The 14,524-nt window shown below is 57.4% G+C and overlaps 1 protein-coding gene across 4 annotated transcripts in view; it reads left to right on the top strand.

The window, feature by feature from the left end:
• The window catches only part of DVL3 (dishevelled segment polarity protein 3), a 46,516-nt gene extending 32,339 nt beyond the window's left edge, over window positions 1-14,177 (top strand). Inside the window, exons 3-17 of one of the 4 annotated variants that reach the window (XM_075004212.1) lie at window positions 1,393-1,514; window positions 2,204-2,310; window positions 3,128-3,263; window positions 3,520-3,613; window positions 4,063-4,132; window positions 4,825-4,964; window positions 5,140-5,216; window positions 5,765-5,832; window positions 6,259-6,309; window positions 6,425-6,502; window positions 8,017-8,148; window positions 9,017-9,184; window positions 9,843-10,055; window positions 11,578-11,979; window positions 12,423-14,177. In XM_075004212.1, the coding sequence (XP_074860313.1) occupies window positions 1,393-1,514; window positions 2,204-2,310; window positions 3,128-3,263; window positions 3,520-3,613; window positions 4,063-4,132; window positions 4,825-4,964; window positions 5,140-5,216; window positions 5,765-5,832; window positions 6,259-6,309; window positions 6,425-6,502; window positions 8,017-8,148; window positions 9,017-9,184; window positions 9,843-10,055; window positions 11,578-11,979; window positions 12,423-12,454 (1,890 nt within the window). In that variant the 3' untranslated portion in view covers window positions 12,455-14,177. Of the gene's footprint in view, window positions 1-1,392; window positions 1,515-2,203; window positions 2,311-3,127; window positions 3,264-3,519; window positions 3,614-4,062; window positions 4,133-4,824; window positions 4,965-5,139; window positions 5,217-5,764; window positions 5,833-6,258; window positions 6,310-6,424; window positions 6,575-8,016; window positions 8,149-9,016; window positions 9,185-9,842; window positions 10,056-11,577 lie in introns of all 4 variants that reach the window. The other 3 variants (XM_075004209.1, XM_075004213.1, XM_075004210.1) reach the window with 3 other exon arrangements.
• Window positions 14,178-14,524: the final 347 nt, after the last annotated feature.

The following is a 14,524-nucleotide window of genomic DNA, read 5'->3' as shown; positions in this document are numbered from 1 at the left end:
CTATCCATTGCACAGCTGAGGCAGCTGCTATGTGACCTGGGTGGCCTCCTATGGATGGGATGGCTCTGCCGGCCCTGAAGACCTTCCAGCCTAACTAGAGCAGGCAGGGGAAGAGCTGGAACACACAAGCAGGGTGAAGCAAATGGTTAGTTCTGTGGAGCTCTTTGTCTTTCCTTGGTTGGTGTAGCTTAAGGATCTGCCGAAGCAGAGGGAGGGGGCCACTGGAGGGATGGAGAAGGGGACGAGAGGATGGGAGGAGTGATGCTGTGGTGAAGACTGAGGCAGAGGAAGGGTTGGAGCAAACAGCCAGTCAGGGCAGGGCAGGGGACGTCTTGTGAAAACACATTCTCCAAAGACTTAATGTCTCTCCTTTAGCTGCTTCTGCCCCCTGCGTCTGGGGTCTCTGGCTAGCTCCTCATGTAGCTTTCTCCCACGTGGCCTTGGTGTCTCCGTCTCAGAGACTGTTGATCAGCCCAGAAAGGAGAGACAACAAGAAGTCCGGTGGCATCTTATAGACTAACAGCTGTTTTGGAGCATAAGCTTTCGTGGGCAAAGACCCGCTGACAAAGCGGGTCTTTGCCCATGAAAACCTATGCTCCAAAATCGCTGTTAGTCTACAAGGTGCTCCAGGGCTTCTCGTTGTTTTTGAAGATACGGACTAACTCAGCTACCCATCGGATACCAGATAGGAAAGTGGCTTTTGATCACTATTCTAAGCTGCATATGCATTTTGCAAACTGCACAGGCTCCAGGACCAATCAGGTCTTCCATCTGTCCAGCCCCTAGAAGCTGATGGAAGAGGAAGGCAGGGCTGGGCCCAACCCAGGAGCAGACCCCACAGTGCTTTTCTCCTGGACCTTACCAAGTACTCTGCAAACCCACAACCTCTGTCCAGTCAGGGAGCCTGGGCGTGGCCTGTAAGCTGCCCTGTGAGAGCTCAGTGCTGTGCCCAGAGCAGCAACTAAGCCCCTGGGCTTTGTGCCCCACACATTGTCATGTAACCTAGATGGGAGGTGTTTTGGGACATCATCACGTGCAGTGAGTCCCAAAGCCAGACTGTGCCTCCCGTCATCCAGGCGCCAATGCAGCGCAGGGAGAGCTGGCTGGCTCAGGAGGGTTGAGGAGAGGATGGTGCTCTATCATGTTAGGGAGCTGTCTGAAGCTGGCTCCATCTGAGGCACTTTCTAACTGGATAGATCCCTCCACATTGCTGCCAAGCTGCGTAGGGAGCTGGCTGAGCAGCACCATGTTTAAGCACGATTCCCAAACTTGGTCTGTAGGAGCAGAGGGGGACGTAGGTCACTCGTGGACTCCTAGACTGCTAGAACTGGAAGGAGAGGTCTTCCCACCCTGTTCCTGAGCCGCTCTATTCCATTTCTGTCCTATCTCCAGCTGGTGTCGGCGGAGGGGTCGCACTCAGACGGGGGGTCGGTGTCTGCAGATAACCAGCCGGAGCTGCCCCCCTCCATGGAGCGTATGGGGGGCATTGGAGACTCCAGACCCCCCTCCTTCCAGTAAGTCATTCCCATGGGCTTCCCCTGCCCAGGCGGTCGAGTGAGCTCTGAGCAGGGAGCGGCCACATGATCCCCTTCGGCTCAGCATGAGATGGGGAGAGTGACAGAAGGCGGGGGGCTGTCTGAGCAGCACGGCGGGGAGGCAAACCAGCCGCAGTGGGGCTGGGAGGGAGTGTCGGGTGACGTCCCTTGCAGGGGGGGGCTGGGAATGGAGTAACGGCACTGGGAGTGGAGATTGGGCAGGTAGGGCATACCGCAAGCAGCCGGAGGATTCCCCCCTCCGCCTGCCACAGCCATTGCTCTGGTCTCCCATTGCCCTCCGCAGGCTTCTGTCTCCTTTTCCTCGTAAGCCCGGTACCAGCATATTCCACGGGGGGGCTTGGCAGGGAGCGTGGAAGCTGATCCATTTATCCCTTCCCCTCCCAGCTCCACCTCGGTGTGTACCCCAAGGCCCCCGTCCCGCGCAGGGACTGTGCACACCCCATCTCCTGTCCCACACTGGTGAGAGCGGGTGGGAGTTGTCAGCCACTGGTCCCGGTATGTGCCTCAGAAGTGAGGGGAGAAGAGGGAGTAGGACTGGCAGAAGTGCAGCGTCGCTGGGGTATGTTGGAGCAGGAAATGCCCGGGGGGGCCTTTGGGTCCGGTGGGGAACCCCGGCGTTTTCTGTTGGACGTGTCGTCCCTCTGCAGCCCCAACACTGGGGGGAGTCGGGAGAATCTGGACAACGAGACCGAGACCGAGTCGGTAGTTTCAGCACAGCGGGAGAGACCTCGCCGGAAAGAGGGGCCTGAGCACGGTGAGCCTGGAACGCTGACTAGAACCTCTGTAGGGTGGAGCTGAGGCTCAGAGCGGGAGCTGCTCCAGGCATGCCGGCTGTGTGGGAAGGAGCCTGTGCACGGCCTCCTGCTGCGCAGTCAGGGCTGCAGTGATGATAAATCCCCCAGCACGTGTAGCGGGGACCCCAGGGTGCGACAGCCTAGTACCACTGCCAAGAGCTGGCCCCAGATCCACCTCAGCCTTGGGACATGAGCATCTGGTGGGCAGGAAGGACAAAACACCTGTTTCTCTCCTAGCTCCCACGGGGGCAAGGGCTGTTACGGGGCTGTTGCATGTGGGGCCAGGCTGGACATGTGCCTAGGAGGGTCAGTGCTGAAGAAAGTCCAGGCCCCCTGGGCACCTGTGGGGCTCTAACCCCTCTCAGTGCAAAGGCTGAGGAGTGGTTCCCAACCCTGGTTGGCACTGCACTGTACTCTGATTGCCCCCCTGGCACCTCTCACCCTGAGGGACCATCTCCGAGCAACCTTCCCAACTCCATACGGAGCATTAAGGCTTCAGCCCTTGCTCTCAGTGCTCTGCATGGCTGGAAGAGGCAGGGAAGGGGTAACCTCGAAGAGACTGGGAATGGTCAGAGCACAGCGAGCGCCCCGGTGCCCCCTCGTGCCAAGACAGGGGTGTTTGACAGCCAGCTCCCTCCCTCAGGAGCTAATTCCTGTGGCACCTCGTGTCCCCCGTGAAGAGCTGAGCCTGTGTGGAGCTCCTGTAGGAGGCAGTGTCGCAGCTCAGCTGACGTCTTCTCTCCTGTGCTGATCTCTCTCTACCTCCCCCCCACCCAGCGCCCAGGGTGAATGGGACTGCGAAAGGAGAACGGCGCCGAGACCTCGGCGGGTACGAGAGCTCCTCCACCCTCATGAGCAGCGAACTGGAGACCACCAGCTTCTTCGACTCGGACGAGGACGACTCCACCAGCAGGTAGGAGAGCATGCGGCCTGGGGGAAAGTGGACACCTCTCTCGCTCTCTGCAGGGCACCTCAGCTACAGGCCCCGATCCCGACCGGCAGTGCCCTCTGCTCTTACAGTCCTCTGCTTCCCACGGTTTCACCTCTGCCCCCTGGCCTGGCCCGCAGTGTTCTCTCGCCCACGACTCCTTTGTGGGCACCCGACTGACAGAGCCATCTTGTCTGAACCCCCCGTGGGCAGTGGAGCTGACTGTCTCCTTTGCTGGCAGGTTTAGCAGCTCAACGGAGCAGAGCAGTGCCTCCCGCCTGATGAGGCGGCACAAGCGACGGCGGCGGAAACAGAAGGCCCCACGCATCGAGCGGGTATGTCTCTTGGGAGGGCAGTTGCAGAGCTGGGGCTGGGCATTCCCTCTTCACTCCCCTGGGGCAGGGGGGCGAGGCTTCTGCTTGGCACCCCTGAATTGAGCTGGTGGAGTCTCCAGTCACCACAAAGTGGAGCTGCCGGTGAAAGCGCTGCATCCCTTCTGGGCCCATGCTGCTGGGACAGGGGGGTCTTTCTTGTCCCAGTCCCAGTGGCAATGTGTGGGGTGGAGCCGCCAGTCCGTGTTTTCAGAGATTCCTGTGTTGGTTGGCGTAGGAGGAGAGGTGGGAGCTGGGGGCAGCGCTGCAGGGAATAGAAGGGACTATGGGGAGTAGTGGGGACTAGAGACAGCTGAGGGCATGGGGGCAGTGGAGAGCTGTGAGAAGGAGCAAGGGTTGATGCGTAGGCCCTGGAGCAGGGGGACATCTCATTGTGCCTCGTTGCGTTGCAGTCATCGTCCTTCAGCAGCATCACGGACTCCACAATGTCTCTGAACATCATCACCGTCACCCTGAACATGGGTGAGTGAGACACTTGCTCTGTGAGGGTGCCGGGCACTCCCAGCCTCCCGGAGTGGGATCCAGAGGTGCAGTGGGGGAGCCAAGAGCAAGCAGTAGGGAGGTAATGAAGGGAGAGGGTCCCCTGGGCCTGAATTGTTAACCCCTGAAAGCTTGCCTGTTTGCAAGGCTGGGGTTGGCATCAGGGCAGGGAAGGTGCCATTTTTGGCTCTGGGTTTCAGTCCACAGTGAGTTGCATCCTCTTCTTCCCCGTCCCCAACCTTGGCTTGGCTCCCTGGGTGGCCTGATTGCCACGTACTATTGCTTCCGAGCTGCTTTTTGTCTGGGAGATTGTGAGGCCAAGATGCATGTGGGGAGGGCTCAAAATTTCTCTGTGTCCAGGTGGGCCGTGTCCTTCCAGTGCTTGGCACGCAGGGCTGCGTGCAGGCAAGAGCAGGGCAGGGCAGGTATTAACTCTGCTGTCATCTCGGTGCTCCAGCTCTCTGGGGTAAGGAAATGGGGGGCCACAGAGCACTGGGAAGCTGAGGGTCGAGCTGGGTGGAGTCAGGAAGGGAGGGTATGAAGGAGCCAGGAAGCCACTTGAGATATGGGGAGGGTGGTTGCGTGGCTGTGACAGTGAAGCCTTATACGCATGAGCCCTGGAGCCCCACACCTGGATGAGCCCCACCGCTTCCTGCTCTCCCCCCTCCCTGCAGAGAAGTACAACTTCTTGGGCATCTCCATTGTGGGCCAGAGCAACGAACGCGGGGACGGTGGCATCTATATTGGCTCCATCATGAAGGGGGGCGCAGTCGCAGCCGATGGCAGGATCGAGCCGGGAGACATGCTCTTGCAGGTACTGTGCACCTTGTGGCCGGGGCGGGACCAGGGCCATGTGGGACTCAGGGTAGACTCGCAAACGGATGGCCCAAGTTGCAGTAGTGCCTCTCAAGAGGAGGGAGCTGCCCCATTCCAGAGCCTGGCCTCCAGCCGTGTCTGTGGGGCTCATCCTCTCTCTGCCTCTTTCACAGGTGAACGATATCAACTTTGAGAACATGAGCAATGACGATGCTGTGCGTGTGCTGAGGGAGATCGTGCACAAGCCAGGGTAGGTGCTTTCCTCCAGTTCTCCTGTCTGAGGCAGGTGGCCTTGAACCAGCATTTCCGACTAGGCTACAGGCCTCTCTGCTTGGGCTGCTGTTCAGCCCTTGGTGTCTGTGAGCACCAACCGCCGCAGTCCTCGGTGGCCAGATCCTCCACCCCCGTTACGCTGGGTCTGCGGAGGATCACCCTCTCCTGTTAGTATCACTCCGCCTCAGGGGTTTTGTATGAATAACCTTGAAAGAGTCCGACACGAGAATTGGAGCTGGAAGAGTCTCCACAGTCAGGTCATGAACCAGGTGTCCCGACACTGGTCCCCTTCCCTAAGTCCCTTCTTTCTACCTAGGCTGAGTTAGCTAAGTATCCCTGCAGTTCCCACTCCTAACCTTAAGACCAGCTGCGCTGTTGGGACGGCTGGTCCCTCACTGAGGGGTCTGCATTAGCCTGTACTTAACCTGCCTGCGATGGAGCAGGTTATACAGCTGAGGGCCAGCCTGCTGGTGAGAGGTGCCTGGCTGGCCCAGGTTGTAAAAATGCTTGTGTTTTCTGCTGCAGGCCAATCACCCTGACTGTTGCCAAGTGCTGGGACCCCAGCCCCAGGGGCTGCTTCTCATTACCACGGAGTAAGTGGATTGCTGACTCGCCCTTACTGCTGGTGCCCCGCCCGCGTGAGAGCCTCTCCGCGAGCACCTGCTTGTTTGCTTTGTCTCCTGTCGGCCTGCTGAACTCTGACACTGAATGCGGGGCTGTTGAGGGTGGCACCTCCCTCCCCCTGGCTGTGACCTCCAGGCTCCAGAGTGGCTCAGAGCTCTGAGCGCTGCGGTCTCCCTCTCCTTGTGTCCCGTAGCCCAGAGGTCCCACCCATTGCCCACCCTCCTCCCCCACATCATGCCTGGGACACGCTCACCTAACCAGGGTTGGGGGGTCACCTGCTTGGAGCTCCAGAGGAAGGAGAAACACCCCCTCAAGAGTGCTGCCACTGAGCCATAGGGGGACTCTCTCCCTCTGAGCCCCTCTTGCTGACCCTCCCTCTCTTCTTTCTCTCCCAGTTGCTCCCCAGCGGATCTGGGCTGGGCCAGACTCTCCATGCTCCGATCCAGGTGAGTCCCGGCTGATGCTGGGGAAGGAAGGGGCTGGCCAGGGCACCCCCTCTAGGCGGGTTGCACAAGGGAATGATTCTCAGGCTGCCCCTGATGGTCTCTGCCTTCGCTCTAGGTGAACCCATCCGACCCATTGACCCGGCAGCCTGGGTTTCCCACACGGCAGCGATGACCGGCACCTACCCGGCGTACGGTATGAGCCCATCCATGAGCACAATCACTTCCACCAGCTCCTCCATCACCAGCTCCATCCCAGAGACCGAACGTAAGTCCCTGTGTGCTCCCCCCACTGCACGGCTTCCAGTCACCTGCATTGTGCCTGCTGGCCCCCAGCCTGACAGGAGCAATACATCTGCATGGGCAGGAACCAGAGTTTGGGGAGGTTTCGGAAAGAGGGATTCGAGGACCAAGGGGAGCTCCCGACCAGCAGGCGTGGGGACTGGAGGAACAGCAGCTCCCTCCAGGCAAAGACCAGGAGTGGCTGGAATGGGATGATCACTCCAGACAGGTGCCTGGGGCTGGGTAAGAAAAGTCGCCCTGCCAGAAGCCCAGAACAAGTACAGACTTTGAGGGGTAACGTTAGCGTCAATGTTCCTGCTCTCCAGACAACAGGAGAGGCTGGGCATAGACTGAGTGATGTGAAAACACCAGGCTGGAAGGAACCTCCAGGGGTTATTTCCCCGCACTTTGAGGTGGGATGAGTAACCTAGACCATCCCTGGTGGTCGTCTGCCCAGCCTGTTCTCAGAAACCTGCACTGCCAGGGATTCCAAAGGCTCCCTTGGAGGCCTGTTCCCCTGTGGACATAACCAGATGGCTACAAAGGCAGGGCAGGGGTGAGCTGCCAGTCAAAGGGAGGAGGACACTGTGCTAGTGGGGCGGAGGGGTAGTGACACCAGCCATGCAGGGGAGGTCTCGGGAAAAGTGAGCAGGGCCTGGAAGAAATGGCCTGCTGGGCTTGTATGGGTGCTCGCATCACAGGCCTGGGGTGGCTCGGAGGGAGAGAGAACAGCGCTGGGACTTTCAGTATGGGCAGGCAGTTGAAAAGTAGCCCTAAGAGGTAAGTCTACCCTCTAAGGGCTGGGGACCTGGAGCAGGCCAGCCCTGTTCTGAAGTAGACCCCCTGTTAAGCCCCACCCTGGTCTGGGCAGTTTGCAGAGGTGATTGTCTGGCTAGGCACCTGGTCCCTATAAAGGCTGTGAAAGAGCTCAGGTGAGTGAGGAGAGCTGTATGAAGCAGGTTGGCTCCTGCGGTAGGGCTATCGGAGAGCTTCCAGGAGCAGAGAGGCCCTAGGAAGGAAGCTGCTCAGTCAGGGGAACTATTGAGTTGTATTTTGGGGAGGTTGCTGAAGGTTTTTGGTGCCACCAGTAAATGGCTCTGAGAAGAGAGCCAGAGGAGAGCTGGAGCATGGCACTGTCTTCCCTGTGCTAGGGAGACAGGCCTTTCTGGTAAAGCTGCTTGGTGCTGGGTTGATTTCTCAGCTAAATCTGTGTCTGGCGCATAGCAGCTTGTAGCTTTTGGTTGGGTTTCGCGTGGGAAGAACTCTGACAAGACATAGCCTGGTGTGCTCAGTTCCCCAATGTTATGGGGTGTGCCCACGATGTACTGTTCTCTGGCCCATCCCCATATGTGTGACACCTCCATCCAGCCTCATGGCCTCCTCCATCCCCTCTCATCTCTGCCTTCCTTCCCTTTGCCCGCCTCGCAGGCCTCGATGACTTTCACCTGTCCATCCACAGTGACATGGCCACCATCGTCAAAGCCATGGCCTCCCCCGAGTCAGGCTTGGAGGTGCGCGACCGCATGTGGCTGAAGATCACCATCCCCAATGCCTTCATCGGTAAGAGGCAGCCACTTCCTCCTTTGGGGTGGAGGGGTGGATGAGGAGGACGCATAGGGGCAGGCACCTTCCCTGTGTGAGTGGACCCACTTTGGCGACCTTCGCCAGGGGAAAACAATGAAGAGTAACATGGCACCTTAAAGCCTTAATAAGTTAATTAGGGCAGAAGCTTTCGTGGGCTCATCTCATTTACGTCATCAGAGGGACGAAGTGGAAGCTGCAGTTTGTCTGGGATTTACACGTACATACAGAGTTGGGAGTGTTACGTGAGCGCTAACGCGGCTAATTTAATCAGGGTGTATGTGGCCCACTTCCAACCATTGTTAGAGTGGGAATACGTAGTGGGAAAAATGACTTGTTGTAATGAGCTAGCCTTTCCCAGGCCCTGTTCTGGCCCATTCTGGCCCTGTCAAGTTTGCCTAAAATTCCAGCTCTGCAGTTTCACACTGCAGTCTGGGTCTGAAGTCTGTTTGTTCACGTAGGGCACCTTTCAAGTCGGTTACTGTGTGTGCAGGGATGTTGAATTGCTCTCCTCCTGCTGTTTGCGTATTACCATTCCTGAGGTCTGATTTGTGACCATTTATTCTTTGGAGTAGAAACAGTCCAGTCTGTCCAGTGTACCTGGCAGAGGGGCGACAAGCCATTTGCCAAGGGAGTAATCTTCACCATTATGTTGGTAGTTCCGGGGAAACAAATGGAATCCCTGGCCTTGTGCTGTCTGCAGAAGCATCCTGCACCTCTTTTGCCCATGGACCACCCCCCGTCACTCACGCCTGGGACTAATTCAGGCCCCCCTGTCTCTCCCTCGGAGGCAGCCCTTTTTGTCCTGGCTGCATTTAACCGTGCTTGGTGGTTGATCTCGTGGCAGGTTCAGATGTGGTGGATTGGCTCTATCACCACGTGGAAGGCTTTACGGACCGGCGGGAATCCCGGAAGTATGCCAGCAACCTGCTGAAGGCCGGCTACATCCGACACACCGTGAACAAGATCACCTTCTCCGAGCAGTGCTACTACATCTTCGGAGACCTCTGCGGCAGTACGGCCCCCGTACTCTAGCACTGGCTGGGGGGGAGGCTGCCAAAAGGAGAAACTCTGCTGTACCCTGACAACTCTCTGAGGATGCTTTGCCACCTCTAAACTGTCAGCCTAAACCCCTTCCGTACTGCTGTCCAGTTCTCAGTATAACTGTGCAAACCACGTCACCATCTCTGTCCTGTCGCCTCGGCTGGGGAGCAAAGAACAGCAGTAGCTCCCAGGGGGGACTAAAACGTCACCTTTGATCCTGAGCTGAACCTCTGTGTGGGGCTGGTTGCTATCAGTGCTGTCATTGTCTGGGAGAAATGGGCGGGAGCTGCGATGCAGGGATACTCAGCTGGCTCTGCTCACCTGAGACGTGGAAGAGACAGACTGACTGTCCTAAGTGGGTCAGGTCCACTCAGACGTTGTCCTTTCTCGTCTGAGCTGGTGTCTGACTGACTACCTGTCTGAGCACTGATCCTCTCCCTGAGCAAGTGGGGAACAGTACCCTGGGCTGGCATCTGGCAAGGGGGTGTCCATAGCTGCCCCCTAAAATCTTCGGCCCCTCTGCTAGGAATTCTGTGATCCCCCTATGTCCCCACTGCCCAGTAAAGTTGCCCCACTGCACATGACTGTTTTCATTCCAGGACTAACCCAGGTTCTCTGCTTCTCTCCAGACATGGCTAACCTGTCCCTGCATGATCATGACGGATCCAGCGGAGCCTCAGATCAGGACACGTTGGCTCCACTCCCCCACCCAGGAGCTGCACCATGGCCCATGGCTTTCCCATACCAATACCCACCGCCTCATCCATACAACCCCCATCCAGGATTCCCTGACCCCGGCTACAGCTATGGCGGGGGCAGTGCAGGCAGTCAGCACAGCGAGGGTGAGTTAGTGAAATGAAAAGAAATGTTTTAAGGCACACATCTCAAGGGCACCTTTGGTGAGCAAGCCAAGGTCCAAGTCATCTCCTGGAAGGAGGACTGTGGCTCCCTCTCAGGTGTGTGCGCGCACAGCATGGCTGGGCAGGTCCATTGCAGGGCTGTTTTGAAGCATCAGGTATGACCCGTTTGCCAAAGGCTAGATCATGGGTGTGATGGAACCAGTGTATGGTATCTCCCATCACAGAGCCGCAAGTGGGCTGGAGGCCAGAGTTCTGCTGCAGCGCTGCCCTGTCTGGGGGCTAAGACCAGGTTATTACGGAAGTGCCTAAGGACGGAGATCGAGGCTAGCCCTGTAGGCTGCAGGAGCAGGCAAGAAGGCAGATACACTGGCTGGTGGGTTTCTGCTTTTCTGTTCCCTGAGTGAGCCCAATTAGGGGAGGCAGCTGGGGCCTTGTTAGGAATCAGCCACAGCTGAGTCTAATCAGCACTCTTGGCCAGCTGAGGCCCTGGTCTTCCTATGAAAAGATCACTGCCTGGTAGCCAGGGAGAAGGTTTTGGAAGGTGCGCTGGAGAGAAGGCCGGAGCAGAGCAAGAAGGTATGGGGGGATGAAGTGGCCCTGGGTGAGGTTGCTACATTGGGGCAGGGGTGAAGGCTCTGCCAGCTGCCTCTTGCCCTCTTAGGGACCCTGGGCTGGAGTCCAGGGTAGAGGGCAAGTCTGGCCTCCCCGCACCCTTCTCCAGGGGGTTGCCCTACTGGAGCAGGCCAGGGCCTGCAAGGGAACTGGCGTTATCCTCCCTATTCTGGACTTGCCTATGATGAGGAGGGCTCACTAAGCAGAGACATCTGCTTCTGGAGAGACGTAGGCAGATAAGTCATCTCCGGAAGTCTCTGAGGCACAACAGAGAACCGCCAGGAAGCGCAGGGACCCACAGGGGGCTGACAGGGGAAATTGTCACAGCCTGGACAGACACTGCATGTTGGCCCTGAACACCACATAGCCTAAATGAACCAGAGGGTAAGGGTGGAGGTAGGGGTACACCACACAGGCAGCATGAAGGCTGTGATGGCAGCAAATGGTGTGGTACTTCTGTGATGTGAAAACAATGGTTTTAGTTTTTCTGTGTGCATGTGGGGGCTGGGGGGTTCGTTCAGAGGGTATTGGCTGTACAGAAAGAATGGGAAGGGACAGAGGATATTCAAGAGAAGAGGGGCTGGGGGAAAGAGGGAGATGGGGTAGGTGTGGAGTGAAGCTGGGATGGAGGCAGGGAGGAAGTTGACCAATAATCAGAGGGCCAAACTGTGAGAAGACTTGGGTATGACTAAAGGTCCCTGCTTTGCCGGCTGCTTCCGCCTTACTGGCTGGTTCTGGTCTGTGGTGTTTCCCTAGGCTGTGCTTTGTGGCCTTGTCTTAGTGGCGGCGCCTTTTATTCCAGGCTGTCCCTGCCCTGCTGTGCTGCCTGGGGATGTGTGCTGAGGGCGCGCTCTTGGGGCCCGTCCCTAACCTGGCCTCGGGCTTCTTGCAGGGAGTCGGAGCAGTGGTTCGAACCGCAGCGGCAGTGAGAGGAGGAAGGAGAGAGACGCCAAGGCTGGCGAGTCCAAGTCAGGCGGCAGCGGCAGCGAGTCGGACCACACCACCCGGAGCAGTATGCGGCGGGAGCGGGCGGCCAGCGAGCGCTCCGTGCCAGCCAGCCAGCACAGTCAGCGCAGCCAGCACTCTCTGGCTCACAGCATCCGCAGTCACCACAGCCAGCCGTCGTATGGGCCGCCTGGCCTGCCGCCCCTCTACAGCCCGCCCATGCTGCTGATGCCTCCGCCGCCTTCTGCCCTGGGGCCCCCTGGGGCCCCACCGGGCCGTGACCTGGCCTCCGTGCCCCCTGAACTGACGGCCAGTAGACAGTCGTTCCGAATGGCCATGGGCAATCCCAGTGAGTTCTTTGTGGATGTAATGTGAAGAACCCATCCCCCGTCTGTCTGTCTGCTGCCCTCGTCGGTTTGCCTTCTAGGAACAGCCCTGGCTTCACTTGGGTTTTTTTTTTTTTTTTTTTTTTTTGCCTTGATAACTAAAAAAAAAAGGGAAAAATAAACTGAACTAAACCTTGATTTTAATCCCTCCTCCCAAGGTGTGGAGGCGAGAGCCAGCAAGCCTAGCTGAGCTCCGCCGGCCCTGCCCTCCTCCGGACTCGCGTGTGCAGAGACAAGTTGTGGCTGCTTGTGCGAGCCTCTAATCCCCATCTCTAACCTCATTAACCTGCATCCGTCCTGGTGCCTGCGCTGCTCGCCCATGTGTAGCTGCCACTGCCACCTCGCACCTTCCGCCCTAAATGCCTCCTCTTTCTTTTCACCCTTTTGTGTTTCTTCTGTCGAGCAGCAAAGAATTACGGGGTGTTTGACTTCCTCTGAGCTTGCCGCCCGCAGGGGTGAGAGCTGGAGCGTGGTGTGGCGGCTTGGCCCAACAGAGGAGGACACGAAGCCCCAAGGGCGCTGGGCATGTTATGGCGCTGAAGATGGCTTCTTTCCCACTAGCTGACGACGCCCCTGTATCCCTCCATGGCCCTGAGAGGGGAGCAGGACCCAGCTCCAGCCTTGTGTGTGTTCAGCTCAGTCAATTGTAGCCATGTCCGGGCCAGTAGCAGGAATGTTCCAGGGTTTCAGTGCCTCTGGGGAGTGGAGGAGGCAAGGTCCCTGCTGGGTGGGTGTCACACCCTGTTCCTCCATCCCACCCCAACCTGCTCAGCTCAGGCCAGGGTCTGTTACTCTCTGTACAGCAGTAAGCTGTGTGCAATCCTGTGGCAAGGCCACACTTGGGTTTGGCAGCAGTAGACTAATGAGGCTTTGTTCCTGACTGAATGCTGTTGTGTCAGTAACTCCCCTGGGAGGTACAGACCTGCGTCAGGAGCCTGAAATTCTGAAATATCAGCTGTCTGTTGCTCAGGGCTCTGCCCATGAACTGCGTGGTGTGAATCTGGCTGAGCAAGCGGGTTCTGTTTGCAGCCATCGTTCCATGCACGTGCAGGTGTCTGGCTCTGAAAACAGGCTTCTCCTTGCTGTACTTGCCCCCTGCGTGACCACGAGTACCCCTTCTACAGCCCCAGAGCCTGCTCCATCCAGCCCTGCTGGGTGTAGCTGGGGGCTTCAGCTGCTGGCTGTACTCTGCTATGCTGGTGCTTAGCAGCATGCTCAAGGTGCAGAAGCTGTTAGGCCTAATCAGAGCAAAGCTGGGGGTAAGGAGGTGCGGTGTTGCCAGGGAGTGGTCAAGCACAATTCCAAATTCCCCTGGATTTGCTGTGTCCTGGGCAGCAGTCTGCCTCCCTCTGTTCTAGCAGGATAAGTCGTACTGGCTTCTTGTAGTCATCCTCCCCATGGACAAACGAGGTGGGAAAGAACCAGGCTCTTAGGGCACTCATGTCCTGCTATGACTGCCCCTTTCTGTGTAGTACCACCGCTGCCCTGGCCTGAGGCATGTATGCATGGCCTGGGCCCTGGCCCTCCAGAGGACTGCAGTCTGTTTAACTATGAGAGAAAAGTTCTTTTTTTTCTCTCCCCACCCCTTGACTACCTAGAGTTTCACAGACTCTGCTTCTCCTGCCTGAAGCCAGAGTGACAGAACGTCTATCTTGACTAGTGAGCGAGACAGTATATGGTACACTAAGCTCCAGCTGAGCCTGCCTGGGTCCTCTTGTGGTGGGTAGCAGCTTCCTCTGCAACAGTGTAAACTCCTTGGAGTTGGTTTTTGTTATTTTTGGGTTTTTTTCCATTATTATTTTTACACCGGGCACCAGCTCATCCACTGCCCCCTGTTCTGCCCTGTCTGCCATTCCAGCACCAGCCATCCTGCTTTGTGGCATCCTCCTGCCCCTCTCTCTGCCCCCCATTCTTCTAGCTCCCCTCTGTGCTACCACTGTATCTACTGTGCATAATCCTATGTATCTACCCTGGTGCCAGCCCGCCTAATATCCACAATCCTGCCCAGTGTTCCACCCGCCCAGCTCTTGCTACCACCTCCCGTTCTCCCTTGCCTTCCAGCCTGACTGCCAAGTCATCAGCCTGGCTCCTTCCCCTGCCCACTGGGTTTTATAAAAACAAAACCAATCTCATTTTTATTTATAAACATAGTTTTATTGGAATCCTGGCTCCTGTTGTCTTTATTCCTCCTCTGTCCTTCTGCATGTAGCCGGCTTCCCTTGTGGCCACAGCCTAGAATGCTTGATCCTATTCATTTCCTGATGAGCTCTTCTCAGATGTTTCCGGCTCTGGCAAGTGAACACTCAGTGTCTGTCCTCAGCTGCTACTGCTCCAACAGAATGAGACTCACATGCTCGCTGGGGCCCAGCCCAGAGGGGTGTGGTATATTTTTGAATGTGTGCCCTGATGATGGTCATCTTGGAAGCTATTGACTAGCAAACTGTTGCAGTCAAAGATTGCTAGTGCTGGTTTGGCCTGTAGTTTACCTGCTTATTACAGGAATGTTTT

Source organism: Carettochelys insculpta, chromosome 10 (assembly GCF_033958435.1).
Source record: "Carettochelys insculpta isolate YL-2023 chromosome 10, ASM3395843v1, whole genome shotgun sequence".
Classification (NCBI taxonomy): Eukaryota; Metazoa; Chordata; order Testudines; family Carettochelyidae; genus Carettochelys; species Carettochelys insculpta.
Note: the sequence above shows the minus strand (reverse complement) of the source record. Positions and strands in the feature narration are given on the sequence as shown.